This window comes from Phyllostomus hastatus, unplaced genomic scaffold (genome assembly GCF_019186645.2).
Source record: "Phyllostomus hastatus isolate PE091 unplaced genomic scaffold, TTU_PhHast_1.1 phas_contig_198, whole genome shotgun sequence".
In the NCBI taxonomy this organism is placed as follows: Eukaryota; Metazoa; Chordata; class Mammalia; order Chiroptera; family Phyllostomidae; genus Phyllostomus; species Phyllostomus hastatus.
The window spans coordinates 4,800,910-4,828,489 of record NW_025333715.1 but is presented as its reverse complement, the minus strand read 5'-3'; the positions used below and the strand labels follow the sequence as shown (position 1 = coordinate 4,828,489).

The following is a 27,580-nucleotide window of genomic DNA, read 5'->3' as shown; positions in this document are numbered from 1 at the left end:
CCACAGTGGACTAGCGACTGGTGGGCCGCTCCGGACAAGCGGGTCTACCAGATGCCTGCTCGCGCTCTGTTCCGTACATGGGCCGCCTTCGTGATCTCCTCTCTAAGGCGCCTCTCTCACTCCCCACCCGTGGTGTTCTGCCCCGAGGGGAGATACGAAACAGATATGTCTGAGTGACCGGGCTCACCACCGTAGCACGTGAAGGCCCCTCCCCCCTGTGTCCCAACAGTGCCCATTGGCAATGCCCTCAGCTGGACACTTGGCTGCCCTTGACCGGAGTGGGAGCACCAGAGCCGTTTCCTGGAGCTCTGGAGCCTCCTCCCTGAGCCGGCTCCTCCGGCAGCCTCCGTCTCTGCAGGGAAGGGGAGGCTGACCCTCCGCTGAGGGGAGCAGGAGGCCTGGGGGAGGGCGGGCGGCAGGCGCTGACGCAGAGCCCCTGCTCCTCTCCGGCAGGGCCTGTACGAGAAGGCGCTGGAGGACAGCGAGAAGGCACTGGGTCTGGACTGCGAGAACATCCGGGCACTGTTCCGCAAGGCGCGTGCCCTCAACGAGCTGGGACGCCACAAGGAGGCCTACGAGTGCAGCAGCCGCTGCTCGCTCGCCCTGCCCCACGTGAGTGCCTGCGGCGCTGCGTCCACGCCCGCCCTCACTCGGCCAAACCACCTGGTCTCTCCGAGGCTCCATTTCCTGTTACATAGAGTTGCAAACACTGTTATCGACAGTGACCTCTGACTGTGTGCCAGGCATTGCTAAAGATACATTGTATTTGCTCACTTGCCACAAACAACCCTTTGTGGTAGATACAATTATCCCCATTTTGAAGATGACAGAGAGAAAGGAACTTTCCCAGCATTTCGGAGGCAGAGCGGGGATTTGAACCGAGGCAGTCCGCTCCTGGAGTTGGTGCTCCCGACCAGGGAGAGTGCCGAGTCCAGGGGCGCAGTGAGAATGAAAGGGGCGCCGCATGCACGGAGTCCTGGTGCCCAGGCTGTCCTTAGCCAGGGAGGAGGCGGTGGGAGATGTCCTAGAGAGGGCCTTGCTCGCCTCAGCCGGCGCGCGGCCGGGCATCTGCCCGCTCTCCCCGTTATTCACCCGCTTAACAGGTGTTTACGGAGTGCCCACACGGCACCCAGGGCTGTGCCTTTTGGGGACCCACAGACTACAAGGAGAGGAGTGGAAACATCCCTAGGTCTAGGCTGGCCTCCACTGCTGACCCCTGGCATGAACTCGGACAGAGCACTCCCCCTGTCTGTGCATCCCCTCCATGCCTAGAAAATGTCCTTATTCCACTTTATCCCTGAAATACTGGGCGTGAAAGCATTTGGGGGTAGGCAAGTGCTTCCCAGGAAGGGCTGAGAGGACTCAGGAGTGGTCAGGATCCTGGAGGACTCCCCGAAGGAGGCGGGGCATGAGTGGGCCTGGAAGGAGCGAGAAGGATTTGGGTGAGCAGAGCGGAGAGGAAGTCGCATGCACGACGGTCAAGGACGACAGTGCCAGAGCTCCAGAGCTCGGGCCTGCGTTTGGGTCCTGACCGCGAGCCTGCCACCTAGTGGCTAAGTGTGGCCGTACACACGTAGCTTGGCCTCTGTGGCCTTGGTTCCCACTCCTGTCAGACGGGGTGCCGACAAAAAACCAGGCACTGCAGGGCTGTGCTGAGGATGGAACCCCGAGAGTCACACGAGCCAGTCTGCGTGATAGCAGACACAGCGAGTGTTCAGAAGACAGTCACCGTTACTCTGGGTTTTGTTCACTATTCTTGCTTCCCTGGTTCAGTTTAGTTTGCAGGGAGAACCTTTCTTACGACAGAGGTCCCCCCTCCATACAGCTTTTCCAGCACTCACCGCGGGTCCACACCCAGCCGCCGGGGTGACCCCCTCCTGGGGGGGCCCGTGGCTTCTACCCCTCCGTCCAGCCCAGCCCAGCCCAGCCGGGGCGGTAACTCCCCTGCGGGAAGTCCCTGGACGAGGGCCTCGGGCTCTGAGCCGGAGAGTCCCCCCGTTTCCAGCCTTTGCGGGCAGACACTAACAGAACCGAGCCTCGCGTGGGCACCAGGGCTGGAGGTGACCCCGGGGCCTGGCCCTGGGGCTCCAGGAGCTCGTCAGGGAGGGGGGAGGCAGCCCCTGTGCGGGACTTCACAGTACTTCTCGCTCCGTCGTCGTCGTCGCCATTCTGGTGTTGACCGACGACGGGTCTCCCCCACCAGACGGGACCCTGCCTGCGTCCTGGGCCCCGTCCGCCCTGCGGCCGGTGTGCCTGGCCCCTGGTACGCGAACAGTACTACGGACTCGGAGGGAGGAGCGGGTGCTGGGTGCTGTCACTCAGCGCTGACCGGGGGCCGGGCGCGCTCTGCACTCCGTGCGTCCTCGCCGCTCTGGGCCTGCGCACCCCCCGGGACTGGCAGAAAGTTCCAAGACGCTGTTTGGTGAAGGAAGCAAGTTGTGGGAACCGTTGGTATAATAGGATCCCACTTATGTGAAACGAGAGAAAATCCCCGAAGAGCAGAGGGAAGCCTTCTTCCTAGGTCCACGGGCGCGTCTGTAAGTCCCCGGGGAGCTGCGCAGGGGACGAGCACATCAGACCTCCTGGCGGGGGAGGGGCAGGGGGGCGACCGCTGGGAGCATTTGCTCTCAGGTTTCAGCCTCCCCAGTGATGCTGTTACTGGCCGAATTGTGAATACAAAAAAGACAATGTCAGAATCAACAAAAATTACTCCTTTTCCCTCCGCCCCAGTAAAAGAGAAGCAGAAGCAAGGGGTTCTGGCCCCAGCCCCGCCACGTTCTAGCTGTGTGACGGGCAGCCAGCCACCTTAGCGTCCCCTGCCGGGAGCCTGCGTCCTTGTCCGTAGGAACGTGGGGTGACCCCGGGCCCCCCTTTGCGGGGCTGCTGCACGCGTGCCCGCAGTCCGGCGCGGCGAGCCGGCAGAGCGACCTGCCCCACCTGTGTCTTGTCTTCCCCAGGACGAGAGTGTGACGCAGCTGGGTCAGGAGCTGGCCCAGAAGCTCGGGCTGCGCGTCCGGAAGGCGTACAAGAGGCCCCAGGTAGGTGGGCGCTGGGGGCTGCTGGGGGCTGCTGGGGGCGGAGATGGGAAATCTGAGGAGGGGGTCTGGGCGCCTTTGGGAGAAGTAGGTGAGGGTGGCCAGAGCCAGGCCAGGACGGAAGGGAGTGACAGCAGGTGACCGTCCCTCTTTTTGGCCGAAAGCCCTGCAGTGACGTTCAGAACCTTTAGGGGAAGGAAAGAGCAGCTGAAGCTCCCAGCTCACCTTAAACACCAGCTGTTCAGACCCGTCCCCTCCCCTGCCCCGGATGGCCTCAGCGCCCCAGCGGTGGCCTCAGCGACAGTGGTGTCCTTCAGCCTATGTCCTCACGTAACCCCGGGGTGGTGGCGCACGTTTGAGATGTTGGTATCTGTTTGCTTCGTTCAAGTCTGTGTATGTTCCGTGGCGCCCACTGGGTGCCAGGAAGCTGCACGTAGAGAGGGTATCGTTCTGGAGTCTCTGCTGTGACCTCGAGCAAGCCAGCTCTCTCCGCACCCGGGACGTGGGCTGACCATGCCCGCCTCCGAGGGTCCCTGGGAGGGCCGCAGCAAGCGAGTGGCATGCGGTGCCTGCACACAGCGGCAGTGCGCGCTCGAATTCCTCTGTGCAGGTCAGGGCTGCAGAAAGAGAACACCCTCGGGTGACCCAGAGAGAGTGCAGGCGGCCCCCGGCGGCCCGGGGCGGGGAGCCTTGGAGGGCACCACAGACCCCGGCCGCCTGCTGGGCCCCCTCTGCTGCCCTGGCTGATGGGACCCTGAGCGTCTTTCCGGGATCTTCATCTCTTCCCACCTCTCTCCAATCTCTGGCAGGAATTGGAAACCTTTTCTCTGCTCAGTAACGGCACTGCAGCTGGTGTGGCAGATCAGGTAGGATGGGGCCAGGACCCCAAGCCTCCCTCCTCCCCACCTCGAGGAATAACCTGCTGCGGTTCACCCATCGCGAGCGCTTTGAATTCGCTCTGGGGCCCAAGTGACCGCAGGCAGCGGGTGCAGGGGCGTCCAGCTGAAGGATGCCATCCGTCCCCGTCCCCACTGCTGTGAGCCAGGCCCCCTACTCTGGGAAGAGGGGGTGACTGGCAGCCTGGGCCTGAGTCAGGCTCGTGAGGACAGCTCTGGGGTGCACAGCTCTCCACCTCCCTCCCAGCAGGCGCCTCCTGTGACCACAGAGGCAAAGTGTGGGGACAGGCTGTGGCTGCTGGTGGCGGGAACGGTCGCTGCAGGGGCAGCCTGTGAACCCCTGAGAAAGGGGACAGTGGCAGCAGGGAAGGATGGGGATACGGACGTAGAAAGGGGGGTGACTGGGGCCAGACCACCCAGGCCTTGCCCTCTGGGTGGCGGCAGAGCTCGCACACGCATGGCCGCCCCGCCGCTCCCCGCACAGGAACCGCGGCGTGGACGGTAGGCCTTCTTGGAAGAGGAGGGACAGGCTGTAGGAGTACAGATGGAGCCCACGTCCTGCCTCCTCATTGCACATAAGGGGAGACTCGGGCACAGGGGGGGCAAGGGACTTGGCCAGTGTCACACAGCGAAGCAGCAGCAGGCCCGCCCCGCCTCCAGGGCGTTGCAGCTCTTCCATTCACTCACTCGTCCGTCTCCGGGAATCCCTTCTTGGCCGGAGCTGAGTTAGGCGTGTCTCTGCCCTTGGGGACGCTCAGGCGGCGAGGGAGGCAGACGAGGTCTCACCTGGTTTGTAGCCCGCACTCGTCGTGGTTCATAACCAGAAACTATTAGCCTCGCGTGTCCTGAGAGTTCAAGAAATAATAAGGGAATGTCCTGGTCTGGTTGGGCGGCTGCAACAAAATGCCGTGGGATGGGTTGATTTGCAGGCAGCAAACAACTGTCTCTCGGTTCTGGAGGCTGGGGTGTGCAGGAGCAAGACGCTGGCGGATTCTGTGTCTAGTGGAGATCCACTTCTGGGTTTATGGTTGGCGCCTTCTGGTTGTAACTTCAGAGGGCAGAGGGACAAGGGATCTCAGTGGGGTCTCTCATGCCATTCGTGGGGACCCCCCTCTCATGATCCAATCACCTCCCAAAGGCCTCTTCTAATACTGTTATCACTTTGGGGGTTAGGTTCCAGCGTATCAGTTTGGGGGGGATAAACCTTTACACCACAGCAGCGGGTGAGTGAACAAGGAATGAACAGTCCCAGGTAACTTTACGACAGTGCCTCAAGGGAGGTGCTGCGTCCTCCCTGTGACTAACTAAGGGCAAACAGGCACAGAGAAGTTAGGTGACTTGTCTGACTTCAGCCAGTATGTGGCAGGCACTGAGCTGGGGGCTGTGCACACGGTGAACCAAACAAGTGTGGTCCCTGCCCTCGAAGCACTCCCCGGCCAGGGCAGGCGGACACTAGTGCGATCGTTTCTGGTTACAAACCGCGATGAGACCTATAAATAAAGGCAGAGCGAGGGGAGCCACGGGCCACTGGAAACGGAAGGCCTGATTTAGACTGGCATCAGTGACCTTTAAACCGCAACCTGGAGGTGAAGGAACAGGCAGGGCCGGGTGTACAGGTAAAACAGCATTCCGGGCCGAGGAGCAGGCCTATGCAAAGGCCCTGAGGCTGGGAGGGGCCCGGAATGTGGGAGGGGCCGAGCGGAGGGGGGCAGCGTTCCTGTGGGGCTGGAGAACAGTGGCTAGAAGCCAGACCACCTCGTCCCTGGGGAGGAGCTGCGTCCTCGTCCTCATCACAAGAACGCCGGGAGGGTATTGATTCTCTTCATTCAGAAGATAATTATTGAGTGCTATAGGCCCAGCATATAATTGGTCCAGACACTTGGGGTAAAGCAGAGAAACAGCCAAAGAGCCCCACCCTCGTGAAACTTGCAGGCTAATCGGGGAAGATAAAGAGAAGAGATCCGTGCTGTGGAGAAGGGGGCTGGGGAGTGCTGGGGCTGTTGGAGGGGGCTGCAGATTTTTAAACAGTGAGCAGGGAAGGCCTCAGTGAGAAGGAGACCCCTCAGCAAAGACCTAAAGGAGATGAGGGGTGAACCCGAAGGGGGCTTGGGGGACGAGGCGAGGGGAACAGCCGGTGCGAACACCCTCAGGCAGGAGTGCCCAGGGCGTGCGAGCAGCCAGGGGGCCGGAGGGGCTGGAGGGGACTGCGCAAGGCGCCTCTTTCGTCCTGCCGGAGGTGATGGAGAAGCAGGGAGTTACTCGGACAGATCTTACTTGTCCCTGGATCCCAGGGGCTCCTACCTCGTCCCCAGGGCCCGAGGGACTGGGGCCCTTTTGTTGTCTGTGGGCCGGGGCATGATTGTGCATTAGCGGGCAGCTCTTGGGTGACCCTAGCTGGTCTGTGATGGGCTACTCCTGTCCCTTCTCGTCCTACGGTGACTGCCCCGGTTCAGACCACATCCCGCTTTCCCAAGTCCTGTCTGGCCTCCCTTTCTTGTCGCCCAGCACTGTCCAGACCCCCTTAACACCTGTTCCCCCAGAGTGGCCGCACAGTGAGCTCCAGCAGCCAGGCCTCTCGGGTCTCTCCCCGCTCAGAAACCCTCAGTGGTTAGCGAAGTGTCTGCTTTTTTTTTTGTTTTTAAGATTTTTATTTATTTTTCGAGAGGGAAGGGAGGGAGGGAGAGAGAGAGAGAGAAAGAGAAACATCAATGTGCCGTTGCTGGGGGTCATGGCCTGCAACCCAGGGATGTGCCCTGACTGGGAATCGAACCTGCGACACTTTGGTTCATAGCCCGCGCTCAATCCACTGAGCTACGCCAGCCAGGTTGCGAAGTGTCTGTTTTAAAGTACTATGACTAGTCAACATCCGGGTACTACAGCCTCAGCCTGGCGTTCGGGCCCCTCCCCCATCTGGTTCCGGCCTCCCTCTCCGCCCTCAGCACCGCCTGTGGGCGCACTGGATGGCGCGGGTGCTGCGTGTGTGTGGTCTCTGCTTTGCAAGGAGCTCCTCTGAGAGCAGGGACTCGGGGCCCCTCTGTTCTGTGCCGCTGCATGGCACCGCTGCGGAGTCAGACGGGCCTGGCCTTCGCTTACTGGTGGCCAAGAGGAAATTACATCACCTGTCTGAGCGCTGGGAGCCCTCTGTAAAGTGGGCTCAGTCCACTGAGGGCTGTGCTCAGTCCCCAGGTGGCTGGTGGGTGGGATGAGCGCAGGCCCGGAAAGCCAGTTCCCGGTGCCCAGGCAGGGCCGGTGTTCACTCCCCGCCCTGTTCCAGCCCAGCTCCCTCGCAGGTCTCTTCCAGGAGCCTGGGGCCAGGGGCCTGCCTGCAGGTCCTCGAAGGCCAGTGAGCACAACTGTGCAGTACAGTAGCACCTGGTCACAGCAAGCGGTGTTGCGCTGGGCGGGCACAACTGATGCTCAGAAGTTGTTTGTTGAGTGACTGAATGGCCGTGGCCAGAGGGTCACAGCAGATATGGGTGGAGTGCCCCGCCACCAAAGGGCCAGCCTTCCGTGTCCACTGAGCCTGGAGCCAGGGGACCACAGATGGTGCCTTGCATGGCCCTGGGCACCTAGTCCCTGCCAAACCGCTCACGCACCCATGAAGCTTTGCTGGGGCCCCCAACACATGCACGCAGGCCAGGGCTGGTCCCGGGGGTGGGCATCCATGAGAAGGCCAGGCAGAGTGGACTCCACGGTGGAGAAGACGAGGTCAGATCCTGCCCCGGTGCAACGGAGTGGTGCTGCACGCGCGCGCACACACACACACACACACACAGCCAGACCCCCTGACCGTCTGGAAGCCGTACACACGCAGTGGGCATGCGCCTGGGCTGCTGGGATGGCTCTCCGGCCCGGGCGGCCTGTTCATTCAGCTGGTCATTCCACAGTGTGCCTAGTCCTGGGGGCGGCACGGCTGTGCCCACGGGGGGCTTCTCAGGACCCTGGAGTCAGGCAGGCCCTGCTGGCACGGTCTCGGTGCCAGAGCTGTGTCCCTGGGCAGTGTGGGCCGTGAGGGGTGCAGGGGGGGCTGGGAGACCGAGGCACCGACGGAGCCCGAGGCAGCGGTGGTCGAGAGGCCGTGATGGAGTCGGGCTGGCGGGACTCAGGCAGGCCGAGAGGAGGCAGGAGAGGGAAGTCCAAGTTCTCCCCCTGGGCTCAGAAGAATCGGGGCCCTGCAGCTCGGTGAGTTTGGGTTCAGGTCTTGAGTGCACCCCTTCATGCGAGGTGGCCCCTCCACTGCTCGGAGAGGTGCTGCTTCCTGCCATCTCGTGGTGGCTGTAGGAGTCCAGTGGGTCACACGGGACACCCCCAGCACAGCGTCCGCTGGGGAGGGGGGCTCCAGGGACCTCTGTGGCTAAGGGAGTGTCACTGGCTGGAAACAGGCCGGGGGAGCTGATCCTAGAGAGGTGGGCTAGAGTGAGGTGGTGGGCAGGGGCTGTGAAGGTGACTGTGTCCCGTGGGGCCTGGGGAGCCACGGCGGCACTGAGGAAATATTTTATGCCCTCGCCATGAGCACAGCAGCTCTCCGATGCGGTGCGGCAGCCGTGGGCTGTCCAGCTTGTCTGGGAGGGCCACGCACACCCTGGGCGCCTGAACTGCACATGTGTGCACTGCGTGCCTGCGGGGGGCTCTGCGCACACACGCACAGGGTTGGGAGAGCGAGGCCCGGGGTGGGGGAGGGGCGGCTCCTCAGGTCCGACCTCTCTGTGCCGGTGGCCACCTGGCGGGGCCTGGAGCCCAGGGCTGAGCTCCACGGGGTGTGAGGTACAGGCCCGGCCCTGGCGTCAGGCAGCACTGGTTACTCTTGTTGCTATTTCCGCTGCTGCTGCTGAGCCCCAGGATGGCATGGTCCGTGGAGGAGGGGGGTCTGGTGCCCCTGCTGCCCTCCTCGGGAGCGCAGAGGAGACGGGGGGCCCCCAGGGCCTCGCCAGGGAAGGGGGACATCGGCGGGAGTGTGTGGCGCTCATAGAGGGGAGGACGGGCCGGGCCCAGGAATGACGGGCCGCAGCCTGGAGGTGGAGATGCACTGCGAGTGTCTGCAGGGATGGAGCTCAGAGGCCGGGGACCGAGGGCACCCGGGTCACCCAGCCCGGCTCCTGAGAGCTTGGGTTTAAAATTTTGTTACTTGTTTATCAAACGCATAAAGCAGTTCCTGTATGTAAGGCGGTGCTCTAATCCCCGCACCGATGTCAAATTATTTCATCCTTGTAGCAGTCCTAGGAGGTGGGTGACTATGTCATCCTCACCTTGTGTACAAGGATGCAGGCCCTGTGGGTGAGGACGTCGGCAAGGCCGAGAGCAAGCTCTGCCCGGCCTGCCCTCAGCAGTGGGCCCCACCTGGACTGATCCCGCCCGGGGCTGTAACTGGAGAAGGGGACTGTGGGGACGCAGGGAGTGGCACGTCGGTGCCTTCTCCGTTGTGCTGTCCAGTCCCATGGGCCCAGGTGACCCCCGGGGTGCTGGGCCCCGTGCCCTTCCCAGCCTGCGTCTGCCTGACCCACCGTGTCCTTCCTCCCCACAGGGAACTTCCGATGGATGGGGGTCCATAGACGACATCGAAACAGGTAGTGCCCCTCATGCGAGGGGACGGGGTGGGGATGCGGCCCCGGGAGGGGCTTGGCCCCAGCTGCAGCCCTGCAGACACGGGCTCCGGAGGGCTCCCTTCCCCGGGGACCGCGGGAAGCGTGCAGGCAGACAGAGTGGGTTTGGGGAGGCTCCCCACTCTGGGGAGAGGAGAGCTGCGCCCAGGCCTGGGAGGGGGGGGGGGGCTGTCCTCTCCCCCGCAACTGGGTGCCACCTCTCCCAAAGTCCTCCTCTCCCCGTTTGCTCGCTGGCTTCCGGGAAAGGTCACTTTAAAAGTGTCCCCTAGAGAGGGCGCTGCTTGCCCCAGAGACAGGACATTCAGGCCCTGGGCCAGGCCCGGCGGGGACATATTGTGGGGCCGAAGGACCCTCTCCCACTGCACAGTGGCCTTCCTTCCCTGTCACCGAGCCCCTGCCGAGGGGGGCTGGCCGGCGGGGCAGACCGGGCTCTGTGCGGGAGCTGGGGAGGGGGGGACGGTGTTGGACCAGGGCCCCAGGGCCCCGGGCCCCCTCCCCTCTCCCCCGCAGCTGCTGAGCCCCGCCCCCCCTCCACAGACTGCTACGTGGACCTTCGAGGCTCCCCGGCGCCCCTCCCCTCCACCCCGACGATGCCCCTGTTCCCGCACGTTCTGGACCTGCTGGCCCCTCTGGACAGCGGCAGCAGGGCCCTCCCCGGCACCGAGGGCCTGGACGACTTCTCCGACGGGGACGTCCTCGGCCCTGAGCTGGACTCCCTTCTGGACTCCCTGGTGAGCCCGCCGCGCCCTCCTGCTCTCCTGACGCCTCTCCCACCGGGGACCCCGTCACGTTCATCCTCACACCCCACAACGGGTGGAGGGAGGGCCTTGTCTCCGTGTCACAGGTGGGGAAACTGAGGCCTTGGCAGGGGACCGGCAGCTTGGAAGAAATGTAAAGCTGCAGAGCGTGCAGCCGGAAGGGGCGATAAAGATTCCCGGTTCACCCCACGGGGCAGGCTGGGGCTGAGGCGCAGGGGGGTGGCTGTGCCCAGTGCCCGGTGTGCCCAGGTCCGGGCCTTCGAGTTCTCTTCTGACCCTCCGTTCACCTTGCAGTCTCTGGTCCAGGGGGGCCTGCCTGGCAGCGCCGTGCCCAGCGAGCTGCCCCAGCTGATACCCGTGTTCCCGGGAGGGACCCCGCTGCTGCCACCTGTGGTGGGCGGGTCCATCCCCGTCTCCAGCCCCCTGCCCCCTGCCTCCTTTGGCCTCGTCATGGACCCCTCCAAGAAGCTGGCCGCCTCTGTGCTGGACGCCCTCGACCCCCCTGGCTCCGCACTGGACTCCCTGGACCTGCTGCCGTACTCAGAGACCCGGCTGGACGCCTTGGACAGCTTTGGGTCAACCCGGGGCTCCCTGGACAAGACCAGCGCCTTCCTGGGTGAGGCCCGCGTGGGCATAGTCACCCCGCACCCCTCGGCGGTTTGCAAGGTGCCGTGGCAGCTCCAACAGTGTCAGGCAGCAGGGCTGCGGCAGTCTAGGACCTGGGCTTGCAGTCCAGCATGCTCTGACCAGCCCCCCGGGGCCCTGGGGTCACTAGACTGGTGGGATCGCACAGGGACGACCCTGAGGCTAGGGGAGGGGTGCGAGGCCACGGGCACCTCCAGCACCACTCCGAGCTGGGTGCCAGGGGCCCAGAGCGGAAACAGGCCTCCCCGGGCCCTTCCGGGCCTGGCTTCCCACAGTCGGGCCTGGCTCGGAGAGCCTGCAGCTGAGGGGGGTTCATGGGGCTGCCGGAGCACAGGGGGGCTTCCCTCAGCCTCGGGGTCCAGGGAGGCTTCCAGGAGGGGGTGACGGTGCCTCTTGAAGGAGGTCACCTCAGCAGGCCTGCGTGACAGGGGACATCCCCCAGGGCAGATGGGCGGGGTAGGAGGGAGGGCGGTCTGGGGGCCGGCAAGGCCCGGGCTGGTCTTGGAGGACCTGGGAGCTGAGCTGAGGCGCCTCGGCCTTCTCCCGGGGCACGGCGGGGGGGGGGGGGGGTGCCGGAGGTGTAAGCCCAGGGGCACACGCTTGGGCTGGGACACCCCCCTTTCCCGGTGGGGGTGGAGTCGGGGAATCAGCATGAATAGAGGACGTGCGTGTGCCCTGGGAGGTTTCTCCGGGTTAGAAATACGGAGGACCGGTCCTCGGAGGACGCTCCGCACCCCCCAGACCAGGGCGGTGACCCCTGTGTCTCCTCCTCGCCCAGAGGACACCAACGCACAGGACCACCGTCCCCCAGGCGGCTCTCAGAAACCAGCGCCTTCGGTGAGTGGCGTGGTGGGGCTCGGACACCAGGCACCCCGTGTCCTCCCAGGGGCGGAGGGCGGGCGGTTGGGGTCCAGAGTCGGGGCGAGCCCTCCGCCTGGGACAAGGGCTGCGCCCCCCGGGGAGGGGCCCTCAGAGCCCACGGGCCGGAGACGGTCTGTCCTAGACTCCTCCCCCCCGCCCCCCCCACTGCCCTGGGGTTGGTGCCAGGGGGTGTGCAGAGGGCAGAGGGCGCTGGCGTGAACAGAAGAGGACATCCAGGCTCAGAGAGACCAAGGAACTTCCCCAGGATTAGCAAACCTCCCCGGTCCCGGGCCTCGGCCGGGCTCCGGGTGTGGGAGGGCGCCTGACCGGGACTCGGGCAGCCTGAACTCCCGCCTCAGCACGGACCCTGGCTGGGTGGCCCCAGCAAAGCCGCCTCGCCTCTCCTCGTCTCACCTCCTTCCCCGTCTGTTGATGCCGTGGGGCCTTGGGAGACAGAGGCTGGGGACAGCACGTGCATCGGGGGCACTCCTGCTTCCCCACTTTCGTGTTGGGCTTTTACTTGAGTAAAGGTTCTAGGCCAAGGTCACTGTTGCCCATGTACCCCCACGAGGCTGGTTCAGTCCTGATGTTCTGGAATCGTGGTATAGGGAGCTCCCCAGCCGGGAGGGCAGAGGAGGAAAGAGGGCCCCGGGCTCCAGTTCCGCTCTGGGGTGGGGTGGGAGGGTCACAGCGCCCCCACTCAGGGCGCCCAGGCCGGCCCGGCGCCCAACATGGCCGCCTCTCCCTCGCCACAGCCGGAGCCCCCCATGCCCAACACCGCCCTGCTCATCAAGAACCCGCTGGCTGCCACCCACGAGTTCAAGCAGGCCTGCCAGCTCTGCTACCCCAAAACAGGTAATGTCGCACCCCTGCCCGGAGCTGCTGGGAATTTCGGGGGCAGGAGCCCCGCGGGGACTGCGAGCAGGTGGGGACCTGACGCGGGAGTTGGGGGCTTTCAGAAGGGCTGGGGGGTGCAGGGGCCTCTGCTGGCGCTGCCGGTGAGTGTCGTGGCCGCCCTGTGGCCGGGAAGCGGGGGCCCGGCTGCAGCGTGCAGAGCCCAGCGGGTGCTGCGGACACGCCTCTGCCAGAGGAGACGCGGCAGCCTGCCCTCCTCTCCACGCTGCACCCCCGGGTGCACCGTCTCCCCGGGCGAATTCAGACCTCGCCCTGCGCCCGGGTGGCGAAGGAGTTCGAGCAAAGTATTTCCTCGGCTCCTGGCCCCCACATCCAAGGGGGAGGGTGGAAGCAGGTCAGAACAGATGTCCACGGTTGGTAGAGACTCTCCAGCACGCCCAGAATCCCAGCATTCTAGACGCTGAAGACTCGGTGTTCCGTGTGTCAGCGTCCCCCTGTCCCGAAGTGTCAGAGTGATGCTCTCCTGGGATGCCGGGGTGAAAACCCTGGCAGTCTAGCATTCTCCATCTCAAGCGTATTGGAGTTCACAAGACCTTGGAGGCCACCCCGTGGCTGTCATCCACCCTCCGCACGACCACCCCCCTGTGCCCCCCACACACACACACGTCACCCCTGAGAGTCACCCCTCAGAGCGCCCATGGACCTGTGGGGACACGGAGCGGAACGCCGTCCTGTTGGGTGGCTGCGCCCGTGAGGAGGTTCTCCCTGGACGCCTCCCGGTCCACGTGCCCGCCGCTCCCAGCCCCGAGAAGCCGGCTGAGGCCCCAGGAGCCGGCCGGTGCGCACCGGGCGCCGGCAGCCAGATCACACGAGGTCCCCCAGGGGCCATTTCCTCTTGGTCTCCTTAAGGAGACCGGCCCACTCCGTTGCCTGGGGAAGGGAGGCCCTTGGTCAGAAGACCTGAGAGGACGGAGAAGAGGAGGAGGAGCAGGGGAGGGCGCATGTACCCGGGTGGTGCCCTTCGGGGCAGGAAAAGAAGGGAGGGCGTCGTGGGGGTCTGCTCCCCCCCAGGCTCTGTCTCTGATTCGTCCCAGGAAACCCGGGCGTGCTCAGGCTCCGGGAGCCGGGCCGCAGAGAGCGTGGGGCGGGGAGGGTGCAGCGGGAGGCCCAGGTGACGGGGGTGGGGTTTTAGGCAGGGGAGCCACTTCCCACTGCTTGGGCCCGTCAGCTCTGCCTCCGGAATGACAGTCCCCGCCCACCGTGCACCCCCAGGCCCCAGGGCAGGCGACTACACCTACCGGGAGGGCCTGGAGCACAAGTGCAAGCGCGACACCCTGCTGGGCCGGCTGCGGAGCGCCGAGGACCAGACCTGGAAGCGGATCCGGCCCCGGCCCACCAAGACCAGCTTCGTGGGCTCCTACTACCTGTGCAAAGGTGGGTGGCCCGTCGAGGGTGCACCCCACTTCAGAGCAAGCGCCTCCCCCTCGGGCCAGCTCTGCAGACGGGTGGGGATGTTCAGGGCGTGACAGCCGAGCCGGTGGTGGCCCGTGCCCTCGCGTGGGAGGGTCAGACAGTTCCTGGAGGACTTGCAAAGCATTTAGGGCAGGCGCGTAGGAAGGGCTTGATAGATGTTGGCTTTTAAAAAGCATTCCGTTTTTATCGCCCTCACTTCCGCCTCACGTCAGCTTGGCTGAAATTTCACAGACAGTTGTCACGGACCTTAGCTGCTTTCTTCCGTTCTCCAACCCAGCATCTTACAGGGCAGTACATGGCAGTCACAATATTGTTCAGCGCTCTATATTGTCGCCCCTTTGTACCCACTGCCGTGCGTCCTCACAGCTCTGGGTGGTGGGGTCCGGTGACAGCCGTGCTTTGCAGATGAGGATGCAGGTCCCCGCCCCCACCCGCCCAGGTGTAGAGCAGAGAGGGGCCTGGCCTGGGGGGACTGTCCCTGAGCTCTGCCTCGCCACCCCTCCCAAGTGTCCAGCACGCCAGGTGTCGGAGAGGAGCCTAAGCCCCTCGGGGGGTTGCCGGCCCCCCCCCTCCCCCGGCCACGGCGGCGGTGGCCGTGGGGGTGCCGCGGGCTGCCGTCCCGCCTGGCAGAACGTTGTGTCCTGTTGCCTCTTTGCAGACATGATTAACAAGCAGGACTGTAAGTACGGGGATAACTGCACCTTCGCCTACCATCAGGAGGAGATCGACGTGTGGACCGAGGAGCGGAAGGGCACCCTCAACCGAGACCTGCTCTTTGACCCGCTGGGGGGCGTCAAGCGCGGCAGCCTCACCATCGCCAAGCTCCTCAAGGAGCACCAGGGCATCTTCACGTTCCTCTGCGAGGTACCTGCCCGCCCGCCCCGCCCCCCACCTCCACGGTCGATGGCACAGACAGGGCTGGGGAGGGGGCTCCCTGGCATACTCTGTCCGCCGTGGGGTGTCGGCCCTGGAACCTGGGGGCTGTGGAGGCCCAGCGCTGGAATCAGCGGGTCCTTGGGCTGTTAGAAAGCTAGGCTCAGAGGCTGCTGTCGCGCCAAAGCCCGGACCCTCCCCAGCCCCCTCCCTGTGGGGAGGTGGAAACTGAAGCTCAGAGGCATGGAGTAACCCCCGCCCCAGGCATGACAGGGGGACTCCCCGACCTAATGAGGGGCGGGAGCAGAGAGAGCCAAGACCCTGGTTACCTGTCAGAGCCAGAGAGGCAAGGATCAGAGACCCCGGGGCCCCCTCCCTCACTCCCCAGACTCAGGTATTCGGGGCAGGGCTTGCGGGGGCCCATCGGTCCGCCCCCCACCCCGGGTGGCCGTGCCTGGTCCCAGCCCGCCCCTTCCCTGGGCAGATCTGCTTTGACAGTAAACCCCGGATCATCAGCAAAGGCACGAAGGACTCGCCGTCGGTCTGCTCCAACCTGGCTGCCAAGCACAGCTTCTACAACAACAAGTGAGTGGGACCCGCAGCCCGGCCCAGGGGGGGCGGGGGCCCAGGGAGAGGGCCCCTGGGGCAGCTCAGATGCCGGGGGAGCCGCTGAGGCCGGAGGGTGGACAGAGGCCGGAGGGTGTCAAGGCAAGGGGCAGGATTTGGGACTCGGATGCAGCATCCACCTGGAAACAACAGACAAAACCGCCTTTTGTGAGCGTCTGTGTTCCAAGCCTCCTCTTGGGTATCTTAATGGTCCCTGTGGTCCCGTGAGGGCGGAGCTACTGTCTGTCGTACAGATGAGAGCGCCGGGGCTTGGAAGGGAGTAGCTGACTCATCGGCAAGTGGGAGGTCACATCTCTGACCCCGGTCTGGTGCCCTGCACTGTCCTGACATCGGCGTTGGACAGTGAGTGGGAGGGGCTGGGTGAGTCAGTCGCCCACCTTTGCTCCCGCTGACGCCCTTGGCTGGGGCCCAGTGGAGATGGTAGAGCCCAGGCCCTGGAGTCAGACAGGCCTGGCCAGCGGCCTACTCTGTGTCCTCTGGCCGCCGTGACCCTTGGCTTCCTCATCTGTACAGTTGACGGTGCTCCCGAGCCTCCCAAGGTTGCTGGGAGGGTGATGAAAATTCTCGGCCCGGAGGTGCTGCTCCATGACTGTCCCTCGGTGCAGGACCAGCTCTGGGGCATCGGGCCGGGGATCCTGAGGGAAATGCCCCTTCTCCCACTCGTAGGCACCGCCCCCCCCCAGCCTCGAGTAGCACGTGGGAGCTGGTGCCCTGCTCCTGCCGGCAGCTCCGTCTTTGAGCTCGCCCGAGGCTGAGGCCGGGAGAGGGGCGCGCAGCCGGGACTGCACCCCGGGGCGGTCTGAGCGTGGGACACCCGCCAGGCTTGCCGGCAGGCACCGGGGGAGGCGGCCCCACCGGGACTGGGCGCTGCGGACCGCATCGTGCCCCTCCCCCGCCCCCCAGGTGCCTGGTGCACATCGTCCGCTCCGCCTCCCTCAAGTACTCCAAGATCCGCCAGTTCCAGGAGCACTTCCAGTTCGACGTGTGCCGCCACGAGGTGCGCTACGGCTGCCTGCGGGAGGACAGCTGCCACTTCGCCCACAGCTTCATCGAGCTCAAAGTCTGGCTGCTGCAGCAGTACTCAGGTAGGGGCCGCCCGGCGGCGGCGGGTGGAGGGGCACGCCGGGTGTCTCCCGCCCGCTCCGGGCACTGCCGGGGCGGCGGGCAGAGGCCGGCGGAGCCAGGCTGCTGCCCCCTCGGCTCCCCAAAGGCCCTCGGCAGGTCACGCCCCCTCGCTGAGCCTCCCTTTGCTTGTCTGTGAAATGGCGATCGTCGTCTCTGCGTCAGAGCTGAGGAGGTTAAAAGTGGTTCACTCACCGGTTCACTCACTCATCTAACTCGGACTCACTGAGCCCCTGCCCTGTGTCAGGGGCTGAGCAGGAGCCAGGGAGGCCCCTGCTGTCAGGGGACCGGCGTGTGCGAGTGCAGGCAGGGCAGGCAGTGTGATGAGTGGGCATTCCGTCTCTTCTCCCCAGTCCGAGGGTTTGACCAGAGCAGCTGGAGGGACGGCGTTGCCCTGTTCTGCGGAGGGAGGGGGCTGTAGGAGGAGCCGGTGTGGGGGTCTCACCCGGGCCCGGTGTGGGCTGTGGGCAGTTCTAGCTGCCTGTTGGACTTCAAGTGGAGACCTTGAGCAGACGGCTGGATGTGGGCACCCGGGAGTTCGTAGGAGAGGTCTGGGCTGGACATGCATGTTTGGGAATGGTCAGCAAGAACATGGATGTCAGGCACAGTGGCTGGCCCAGAGTTCATGGCTGATGGCCAGTGGACACCGGGGAGCAGTATCCACAGGACAAGGTCAAAAGAGATTAGTTCTGGGAAGGGGAGTAGCAGGCTGGAGGTGGGAAGCGGGGGTGGACAGCTTCATGGAAAAGGGTCCGAGCTATAGCCCTGCAGGCACGCTCAGTGTCAGCAGTGAGAGTGGGGGGGCCCGTGCCCCGAGCTGGCAGGCAGTGAAGAGAGGTGGCCCCTCAGTGAGCGGGCGAACCGGGCCAGGCCGGGCAAGAACCCTAAGAACCGGTGGGCGAGGGGCTGCCACTCGGGGGTCAGGCTTGAGGCCCCACTGAGTGAGACGGGGGTCAAGGAAGGGTGCTAAGCCGCTGGCCCAAGAGGCGGGGACAGTGGCATAGGGTCGCGGGGTCACCATGCCATGCTGCGGAGCCAGGGTCTTCCCCCTGCATCTGCCCACTCTGGAGCCAGCCACTGTCCCAGCCCCGGAGGAACAAATAGGCCCAGGCGGCGAGCACTTTTCCCGCACCCGCCTCTGTCCATGTCAGGCCCGACTGGGGGGCGGGGGGCGCTCCTCCGTCTGGGCTTGGGGTCCGCCACCCTGCTCGGATCCCCACCTGGCCTGGATGAGCTCCTTCAGGGACACCCATGGCTGCTTCCACCCCTCCCCCAGGCATGACCCACGAAGACATCGTCCAGGAGTCCAAGAAATACTGGCAGCAGATGGAGGCCCACGCAGGGAAGGCCAGCAGCAGCTTGGTGAGGCCCCGGGCTGGCTGTGCGGGTGGGCTCGGGCCTCAGCCCTGTGTTTGGACATAGTTCCGGGGTCACCAGAAAATTGTGAGAATGGTACAAGCAGTTTGTGTGTGCCCATTCTTGGATTCCCCAGATGTTAACATTTTACCACGTTCCACACTCATTCTGTCCCACGTGCATAACACGTACTTACATACGGAAGTGAACACATTTGAGAGTAAGTTGCAGGCACGATACCCCATCACCCCTAAATACTTCCGTGTGTGCTTCCTAAACACCACGACACCCTCTTACACAGTAAGCACAGGACTTGATCAACAGCACGGAATGAACGCTGGTGTGAGGTCCAGGTTCCCTGCACTGTCACTCGGATTCCACGAGTCGTCCCCGAGCCCCGAGCAGCACCTCACACTCGCCCCTTGTGTCTGTTCAGTCCCCTTCGGTCCAGAGCCGTTTCTCAGTCTCTCTGTGTCTCCCGTGACCTGGATGTTTGGGAAGAGCCGCTCGCTTTGTGAAAGGCCCGTCCACCGGGCACTGCCCAGTGGTTCCTCAAACCCCAGAGTGGGGCGGTGCCCTTCCCAGGTCACTCACCGGGAGGCACATCACCCGACGCGGCTTTCACTGACAGTAACCGAACAACCTGACCTAACGCGCCTCCGCTGTGCAGTCACCTTTCCCCTTGGTAATTAATAAACACCTCCCGGGGAGGTACTTGAGATCGTGTAAATATCCTGCTATTCCTCAAACTCTCATCTACCGATAGTGGGCCCCCCCCACCCCCCCGCCTCCCTCCAACCCTGTCCCTCCCGATCACCACCCTGGTCCGGAAGATTGAGCTGCGGCACCGCGGCGTTTGCGGACGGGGAAGGGAGGCTCTGACCATTCCCGGACCTGCCCTGGGATTCCCGCCTAGTGAAGTGAACCCCGGCTTCTCCGGCACCTTGTCTGGAGCGCGCTCTGCCCCCTCCCAACCTGGCCCACGCCCTTCACCTCTGAGGGCTCCTCGTCCGTAACACGGGATCCTAGTCCTGCCTGCCATCTCCCAAGGTCGGTGCAGGGCTCGCGGGAGCCGACCATGCTACAGCGTGCTGAGTTCTTCCTCTGTGCTGGCCCCGTGCCACCCTGACCCTCATACCTGCCCCAGCAGGTAGGGCTCACTGTAATTTAGGTGACAGTGGGGACAGAAGGGGTGGCCTCAGGGCTCAGAAGATGGTGGCTGTGATACGGCGCCATCCACACAGGAGGGACAACCCACGGACCGACTCGGGAGAAGGCTGGGCCCTGGGCCCACCCTGCGACCAGCCGGGACGGGCACTGAGCCAGGGAGCAGTGCAGCTGGCCGGTCAGCAGGGCCGCCCAGCACCCTCAGGCCTTCCCCCTCTCTCCCTTATCCCCCTTGTTTCCGGTCCTTTTTCTTTCTCTCCCATCTTGCTGGTTGCTCCCTCCCTCCCTCCCTCCCTCTTCCATGTGGTTCACTTTTGCTGCTGGCTGGAATCCTGGCTGGGCACCGGTGAGGGCCAAGGCTACACCTGCAGCCTCGCTTTTAAAGGGAGAAGAGAGCCCTTGCCCCTCCCACCCCCCTGACCCCCTTCGTCCTGCCCAGGGCTGCTGCCAGGCCCCACCCTCCCCACCAGGGTACTGCCCTTGGACCTGGCTCCAGAACAGAGCTGTGCCAGGTCTGGCCATGACCCGGGCGTGGGCGTCCTGCTTGCTTGCCATCACAGGGTGGAGCCAAGTGTGAGATGCCAGGGTAGAGCATCTGTGCCATCCCTTAAAGAGGCACGAGCACCCGCCTCACGCCAGCTCGCTGTCCTCAGGCTGTTTCCCCGAGGGTGGGTTAGTAACCTCCCAGAGCTGAATGCCCCCCCGCACCCCCCAGGGCTGCAGCAAGGAGTGCTCTAGCGCAGGCCGAGTCCCAGTCATAAGAGCATGGGCTGGCAGTGCTGCCTGGAAGGGTGGCCCCTCTCTGAGCCTCCAGGGAGCATGGGGAGGCTCTGGCTTGCAGGGGGGACAGCTGGGTCGCAGGAGACCAGGCTGGGTAGGCACTTTTCTCACCTCTCGCCTCCCGCCCTGACACAGGGGTGCGGGAAGAGCAGGGCCTCCTGCCTGCAGAGGAGAGGCTGGGGCAGAGGATGGGGAATGGGCATGGCAGGGCCTTAGAGAGTCCGTCCCACTGCTCGTCGCAGGCCCCTCTGTCCCTACTTGCCGCAGGTGGCTTCCCACCCTCTGGGCCGTGCTCCCCACCAGGCCTGGCCCTCAGAACGAGATGCATCAATCAAGTTTGGGGGTACTGGGGGAGCCCGGAGGACGGGCAGCTGCGTCTTAGGGGAGCCCTAGGAAGGCTTCCTGACAGAGGTGCTCAGGCTGAGGTTTGAAGATTTCAGGAGCAAACCTGGTGAAGAGTGGAGAAAGGGCAAAGGGCAGGAAGAGGGAGCCACACGTGTGCAGAGGCAGGGAGGTGCGAGGCCACAGGCCGTGCCCCGAGAAATGCCAGCGCCTCCGCGGAGCAGGCCCGTGCGGACTGGGCAGCTGAGGTCCGCGGCGTCAGGAGTCAGGAGCCCCGTCCCAGGCCTCGTTCCTGGCGCTGGGGGGCGGGTCACCTCCCGCCAGGAAGGGGTGCCGGAGTGGCCCCTTCCCAGGCTCTGGGCAGCCCTAGTGCTCCCGGAGGCCACCTTCATGATGGACCCCAGGGCCTCGGCCCCGGCGCCTGTGACGTCACCTGCCACTCTGCCCACAGGGTGCCCCGCGGACGCACGGGCCCAGCACCTTTGACCTGCAGATGAAGTTCGTGTGCGGCCAGTGCTGGAGGAACGGGCAGGTGGTGGAGCCCGACAAAGACCTCAAGTACTGCAGCGCCAAGGCCCAGCACTGGTGAGCGGGGCGCGGGCCGGCGGGGGCGCGGTGCACCCGAGCACCGGGTACGGAGGCTGTGGCTCTCCGTGGAGGTCACACAGCCTGAGACTCCGCCCCAGCCCGCCCCAACTGGCCCCCCCACCCCGCTCTGCCCTGCAGCTGGACCAAGGAGCGACGGGTCCTTCTCGTGATGTCCAAGGCCAAGAGAAAGTGGGTGTCGGTGAGGCCACTTCCATCCATCCGCAACTTCCCGCAGCAATACGATGTGAGTGCCAGGAGGGAGGTGTGGTGGGGTGGCGGTCAGACCTCAGGTGGGGGGCCCACGGGGTCCCCGGGGGGCTCCCCCTCCAGCTGGGATGGTGACACGGTCCAGCGGGACTCAGCATGCCGTCCCCTCACCTGCCCCCCAGCTCTGCATCCATGCGCAGAACGGCCGTAAGTGCCAGTACGTGGGGAACTGCTCCTTCGCGCACAGCCCCGAGGAGAGGGACATGTGGACATTCATGAAGGAGAACAAGAGTGAGTGGGCCCCGTGAACCCCCGTTGCCGGACACCCCAACTCTTCCGCAGGCCCAGGAGCACCTTTGCCACCGGTCGTTTCTCCAGGCATGCCTGGCCACGCCCTTGGTCTTCTGGGCTTGACCTGGCAGCCCCGTGGCAGGGCCCAAGCCGCCCCCAGTTCTCTGTCCCAGCAGGGGTCAGGGGGCAGATGGCCGGAGCACCCCTTCACCGGGCACTGTCCCCTGTTTCCCACCAGTCCTGGACATGCAGCAGACCTACGACATGTGGCTGAAGAAACACAACCCCGGGAAGCCGGGGGAAGGGACCCCAATCAGTTCCCGGGAGGGGGAGAAGCAGATCCAGATGCCCACCGACTACGCCGACATCATGGTAACGCCTCACGCCTCATGCGTGCTTGGGGCCCTGCTCTGAGCCTGACGGGGGGCAGGCGGTGGGGAGGGGCTCGGCCTCCAGGCGGAGGAGGCGTGAGGAGCGGGCACCCACGGCGCCTGTGCCCCCAGATGGGCTACCACTGCTGGCTCTGCGGCAAGAACAGCAACAGCAAGAAGCAGTGGCAGCAGCACATCCAGTCGGAGAAGCACAAGGAGAAGGTGTTCACGTCCGACAGTGATGCCAGCGGCTGGGCCTACCGCTTCCCCATGGGCGAGTTCCGGCTGTGCGACAGGTGCTTGCAGGGAGGGCGGCGCCTCGGGTGGACGGCGGTGGGCCTGGGGCGGTGGGAGGCCTGGCCAGACCCCTCCCTCGCAGCCCTGGATCAGACTTCCTGGAGAAGGCTGGGGCATGCCAGCTTGCAGCCTGGCTGCAGCTGCCCAGGGAGAGAGGGCACAGGGCTCGGGCACTGAGCCCCTTGCCGCCCACAGGCTCCAGAAGGGCAAGGCCTGCCCCGACGGGGACAAGTGCCGCTGCGCCCATGGGCAGGAGGAGCTCAACGAGTGGCTGGACCGGCGCGAGGTGCTGAAGCAGAAGCTGGCCAAGGCCCGCAAGGACATGCTTCTGTGCCCCCGGGACGACGACTTCGGCAAATACAACTTCCTGCTGCAAGAGGATGGCAACACTGCTGGTGCCACCCCGGAAGCTCCTGCTACTGCCGCTGTCACTGGGGAATAGGACCCCATCTTGGTCGCGGGTGAAGTCCTGGGGTCAGGGGTGGGGGTGGGGACAGAGGGCCTGGTAGGAGGGCCAGAGCAGGCCAGGCTGGGGGTGGGGGCCGCCCTCAGCAGGCAGCCCCTGGCCCCCGACGCCTCACCCATGCCACCTGCCCCCACTACCCAGTGCGCAAGCCCAGTGCACGTGCTGCGGCCACAGGCCGTCCCAGGGCCCTCATCCCGCGGAAACCCTGGGCAGGGCCTCTCCCACTCCCAACCCTCCTGGGTGGGGAGAGAGGGGTCTGGCCGACCCCTCCAGCTTCAGCTACAGCTTTAACTTCCGTCTGCTCCTGAAGGGGGCCCACAGCTCAGGGCCGAAGAGCCTGGGTTCCCCACTTGAATCTGCAGCAGGAGGGTCCTTCTCCCAAACCCACCTTCATTCCACCCCCGCCTCTCTGGGGGCAGATCAGGACACAACAGAGGGCAGGAAGCCCCACTTAGCTTTAACGCGCAGCCCCAGGGTGGGGCTGACACACTGTACTGGCCACTCGCCCTCTGGGGCCTCCGCGTCCCCTCCGGTTGGAAGAATGGGAGGGGCCGGGCCAGTGATCTCTGGAGTCCGGCTCTCCAGGGAGGCTGCCAGCCCAGCCCCTCTCGCTCCTGAGCCATTGAATGTAGATTGTAGATCCTCAGAGCCTTTGGCGATGGCCCGGCCCAAACCCCCATTTTGCAGATGGGAAAACTGAGGCCCGAAAGAGAGGAGTCAGTTGTCTCTCTGCCCAGGGTCTCCCTCCCAGGGCGTGGGGTAGAGCTGGGGTGCAGACTGGTCAGAAGACTCAGGGCTTGTCACTAGCTGGAGCTCCCAGGCTCTCGGCAGGAGTGTGGCGAGCAGCCTCGGACTCCCCTGCGCAGCTGGGGTCCCGGGCAGCCCCGCCCGGGGCCTGGGGAAAGGGGGGCTCAGGGCGCTAGTCTTGTCAGCAGTGTGGAGGGGAAGTCTCCCCTGAGAACGGCTGCGGGGAGTGTGGCGGCCAGGATGACTTGCCCACACGGCTCAGGGACGGGTGGTCAGGAGAGGTGGGAATGGGCAGGGCACCCGTGGGCTCAGGTTCTGCATCAGGTATGGGGTGAGGGGGAGGTGGAGAGGAGGGAGACGACTCTGGGCACCACGGGCCACTCGAGGACCAGACGTAACCCCTCTTTCTTGGGGACCCGGCATGGTCCTCTCCCCCTTCTCCCCTAGACCAAGAAATACAGTTATGACCACCTGTCCCGGCCCCTCCCCCCTGCTCCCCAGCCCTGCCAGCTGCCTAGGACCCCAACTGCCCCCCAAGCCCCTCTCTTGTCTCCCTCGTCTAATGTCTGTGTGCACCCCTTCCTCTCCATCCCACCCCCTGTGGGCAGATCCAGCCTCCCCTGGTTCCCTAGACATTCCAGAATGCCCCACACCATTGGCACAAGAAGTGGGGCCCCCCCGAAAGGAACCAGGACCCAGGCTGGAGTCGGGGGTGAGACGGAGAGGGCAGAGGGCCCTGTATTTCCCCTCGAGCAAGGACTGACAGGATAGTGTGCGGATGTGATGACGGGCATCCGGGCCGCCCCCCGCCCAGCCCAGCCCTTCCCCAGTAACGCGGCATGCACCCCTTCCTCCCCGCCCCTCCCCCCCAGCTGGCCAGCACTGCGGAGTGCCGGTGCTCGTGGAGCTGGAGGGGAGGGGAGACCACACCCAAGGTGGGGGCGTGGCCATGAGTGTCAATGACATTTGTTTTCCCTGATTCGTGGTGTTGCAGTCTGTTGTCACCAGCCTTGTTTTTAGTGTGTATATATGTCGCCCCTGTGATACATATATACACAGGTATTAAATATATCGCTCTATATAATATTATATATGTGTGTGGTATCCAACGAATCACTTCTAACGAGGGCTAAAGATAAAGAACTTGGTCAGAAAAATGCAGCCATCCTGATGTAATTTGGGAAGGTTTTCAGGGTCATCGGGCCATCTTCGAGGATTCAGGGACTAGAGCCGGGGTCAGAGGCGACTGGGGCAGAAGCCGCCCTGCCCGGGCCCGGCTCTGCAGGGCGGCCTCCGGCCCAGCGCCAGCAAGGGGAGCTCGAGAACGGAAAATGATTGGTGTTTGTCTCCCCACCCCAGGGAACAGGATTGGAGTCCAGATTTTTCTTCTTCCACCCGTTACCCTTCCAGGGGCCCTTGGGATCTGGGCCTTCCCGGCCCGGCCCGAGCCGCATCCCTGAGCGAGAGGCAGGAAGAGGGTGGGGAGAGGGAGACAGGAGTAGACTCAGAGTGGGGAGGGGACTGTTTCGGTTGTGACCCTGACTGGGAGGGTTGAACCAGGAGCCTGTGCCCACCGCCATCAGGCAGGGTCAAGACGTCATGGCGAACATGGTGACAAGGGACAGGCACCCTTGATTTGAGTGTCCCTTTGGGTCAGGCAAGGAGGGATGCTGCATTTCTCAGCTGGGCAGGAATCAATTTAGTGGTCCTTTTAAAATGTCTGTGTATAAAAATTTAAGAATACCACACTTTAATATTAAATATTCATAAGGTCTAGTATCTTGATAATAATGTAGATGTTTTAATAACAATTTTTGTCCTTCTTAAAATAAAATGAAAGAAACTTGCTTTCTCTTAGCCTTTGTTCTAGAAAATAAATGTGCATTTTGACCTCTGTCCCCAAGGTGTCGCTCCCGTTCCTCCCTGCCTGGCACTTGTGCCCAGGGCCTGGGCTACTCCATACTCCTGGGGCAGAGCTGGCTGGCGCTGGGAATGCCTCGAAGCGGACATTCCAAGGGGTGAGGGGCAGGTCTGGTTCCCTATGTAAACAGGGCGACTCAGCTGACCCTGGCTCAGGCGGCACCTCTGCTGACGGGGACAAGCTGTGCTCTGCTCAAGTGACCCCGGTACCACCCTCCGCTGGCTCTTCTGCAGCCTGCCTGCTCGCAGCCCTCCGCGTGGGCTGTGCAGCAGCACCCACTCCTCCCTGCTGCTAACCATGTGCACGTCCCGAAGGGCTGGCTCTGTGCGCTGTCTGTGTGTGGCTTTTCCAGGAAGGTGAGGGGCCATGTCGTGCCTTGAAATATGATCTTGACTGCAACCCAGACTCTTCTGGGCCCAGGGAGGTCCAAGTCACATGGGCTTCCCCATCCTTAACAGAAGAGTATATTAGTTCAGGAATTCTTTTTTTTTTTTTAAGATTTTATTTATTTTCAGAGAGGGAAGGGAGGGAGATAGAGAGAGAAACATCAATGTGCGGTTGCTGGGGGTCATGGCCTGCAACCCAGGCCATGTACCCTGACTGGGAATCGAACCTACGACACTTTGGTTTGCAGCCCGTGCTCCATCCACTGAGCTACGCCAGCCAGGGCTTATTCAGGAGTTCTTAATGAGGGACATGTGTATCTGCTGGAGGTACTTTTTCTTTTTTAAAAGATTTTATTTACTTTTAGAGGGAGGGAGAAAGAGAAGGAGAGAAACATCAGTTTATGAGAGAGATTGACTGGTCACCTCTCACATGCCTGAACTGGGGACCTGGCCCCCCAACCCAGGCATGGGCCCTGACTTGGAATTGAACCGGCAACCTTTCAGATTGCAGGCTGGCACTTGATCCCCTGAGCTGCACTAGCCAGGGCTGGAGGTACTTCTTCAAGTCTTGCACTGTGTTGTGGTTGCAGGTATTGGGGGAGCTGCACGTGTACCCCCTCCGTTACCCCAGTGACATTTCTGAAGAATGCCTTTATGAGCAAGCTCTCCAGACAGCTTTAAACTACAGCACAGCGGTCCCAGGAGCAGAGGCCTAGGACCTGTAACTTCAAGGACAGGGAGCCATTTGGGCTCGGTAAAGAGTAAAAGCTAAGATGCCTGATAAATGACCAGATGAGTAAGCAGCCGCTAACCTGATTGAGGACCCTCTGCGGGCCAGGCACTGGACGCCGCATGTCTGTTCTGCACAATAACCCTGCACATTCAGTGAAGGTTCCAAGGGCCCTCAGGAAGGAGGCAGAAAAAGAACCACGTGGCTGATGGGCAAAGGTCCTTTCAGCGCTGACGTCTGGGTTCTCGGCATCCCTGGCCGCACCCCGCAAAAAACCAAAGTGGCATCACAAGGTACTGCTCCCAGTCCCAATCCTTGGGCTGGAGAAATCATGAGCCTACATCAGGACCTCCCTTGAACTCAAAAAATAAAGAGTATAATAAGCAGCCAACCAGAGGAGCCCTCCGCAGCTAGATGGCTCCTCTGAGCCAGGGAACCCAAGAAGTGCAGACAATCCCAACGTGCCTGCTAGGCAGGTGGCCCCTCTGAGTGTCCCCAGGCTTTTACATGGCCTCCCCTCTCCCACTTCCCTCCCTAGCGTCTTGACTCAGCAACCTGCTGAGGTGGCCCCTCTGTGACCATAGGTGATGCCGCTGTCTGGACACCCTGGGTGCAGGGTAGGGGTGCCAGGTGGACTGACTCCGGCATGGAAATCCCTTAAAGTAGGGGCTTGCCTGGCTGCGTCTGTTATTTAACTTGGAGCTCCTCACAAGCTCTAGGCTGTGCCAGGTATGCCGCAGCACTCACTCCGGTTCCTAGAGGCAGTGCAATCGCACGCTGTCCGGGCCCGCAGGGGGCCACAGGGACAGATCTCCAAGGGTGGAGTGTCGTGCAGCTGGTGAGCATTTTTTTTTCTGAGTCATGTAGGGTACTTCCTATCGCCTCTGAAACCTGTGGGCACCTCCCCACTCCACCTTTGTGGAAAGCCGACCTTGCACACGACAGGGCTCTTGGGCCAAGGAGTGGTTAAGGTACCAGCTCAGCCTTGGTCTCCCCAGCCTGCAGACCAGGCCCGCCACATCCTCATTTGCCCAGGGTCACAGAGGCAAAGGGTGCTGGAAGGAGAAATACAATATCTCATTTTTAAAAAATGAGTTTCCATATGTACTTCCTTTTAAAATTGTTTTTGATTTTAGAGAAAGAGGAAAGGAAGGAAAAACATCTATTTGTTGTTCCACTTACTTAT

General features: G+C 63.5%; 1 protein-coding gene across 4 annotated transcripts in view; it reads left to right on the top strand.

Moving 5' to 3' along the window:
* The window catches only part of ZC3H7B (zinc finger CCCH-type containing 7B), a 39,491-nt gene extending 14,286 nt beyond the window's left edge, over positions 1-25,205 (top strand). For 2 of the 4 annotated variants that reach the window (XM_045834781.1, XM_045834782.1), the window contains exons 5-23: positions 454-612; positions 2,958-3,038; positions 3,845-3,901; positions 9,453-9,495; positions 10,069-10,262; positions 10,584-10,905; positions 11,617-11,771; positions 12,551-12,650; positions 13,923-14,084; positions 14,782-14,987; positions 15,481-15,581; positions 16,527-16,708; positions 18,022-18,107; positions 20,842-20,975; positions 21,117-21,222; positions 21,368-21,476; positions 21,715-21,848; positions 21,980-22,143; positions 22,340-25,205. In XM_045834781.1, the coding sequence (XP_045690737.1) occupies positions 454-612; positions 2,958-3,038; positions 3,845-3,901; positions 9,453-9,495; positions 10,069-10,262; positions 10,584-10,905; positions 11,617-11,771; positions 12,551-12,650; positions 13,923-14,084; positions 14,782-14,987; positions 15,481-15,581; positions 16,527-16,708; positions 18,022-18,107; positions 20,842-20,975; positions 21,117-21,222; positions 21,368-21,476; positions 21,715-21,848; positions 21,980-22,143; positions 22,340-22,586 (2,742 nt within the window). In that variant the 3' untranslated portion in view covers positions 22,587-25,205. The remainder of the gene's footprint in view (positions 1-453; positions 613-2,957; positions 3,039-3,844; positions 3,902-9,452; positions 9,496-10,068; positions 10,263-10,583; positions 10,906-11,616; positions 11,772-12,550; positions 12,651-13,922; positions 14,085-14,781; positions 14,988-15,480; positions 15,582-16,526; positions 16,709-18,021; positions 18,108-20,841; positions 20,976-21,116; positions 21,223-21,367; positions 21,477-21,714; positions 21,849-21,979; positions 22,144-22,339) is intronic. The other 2 variants (XM_045834785.1, XM_045834783.1) reach the window with 2 other exon arrangements.
* The last annotated feature ends 2,375 nt before the right edge of the window (positions 25,206-27,580 follow it).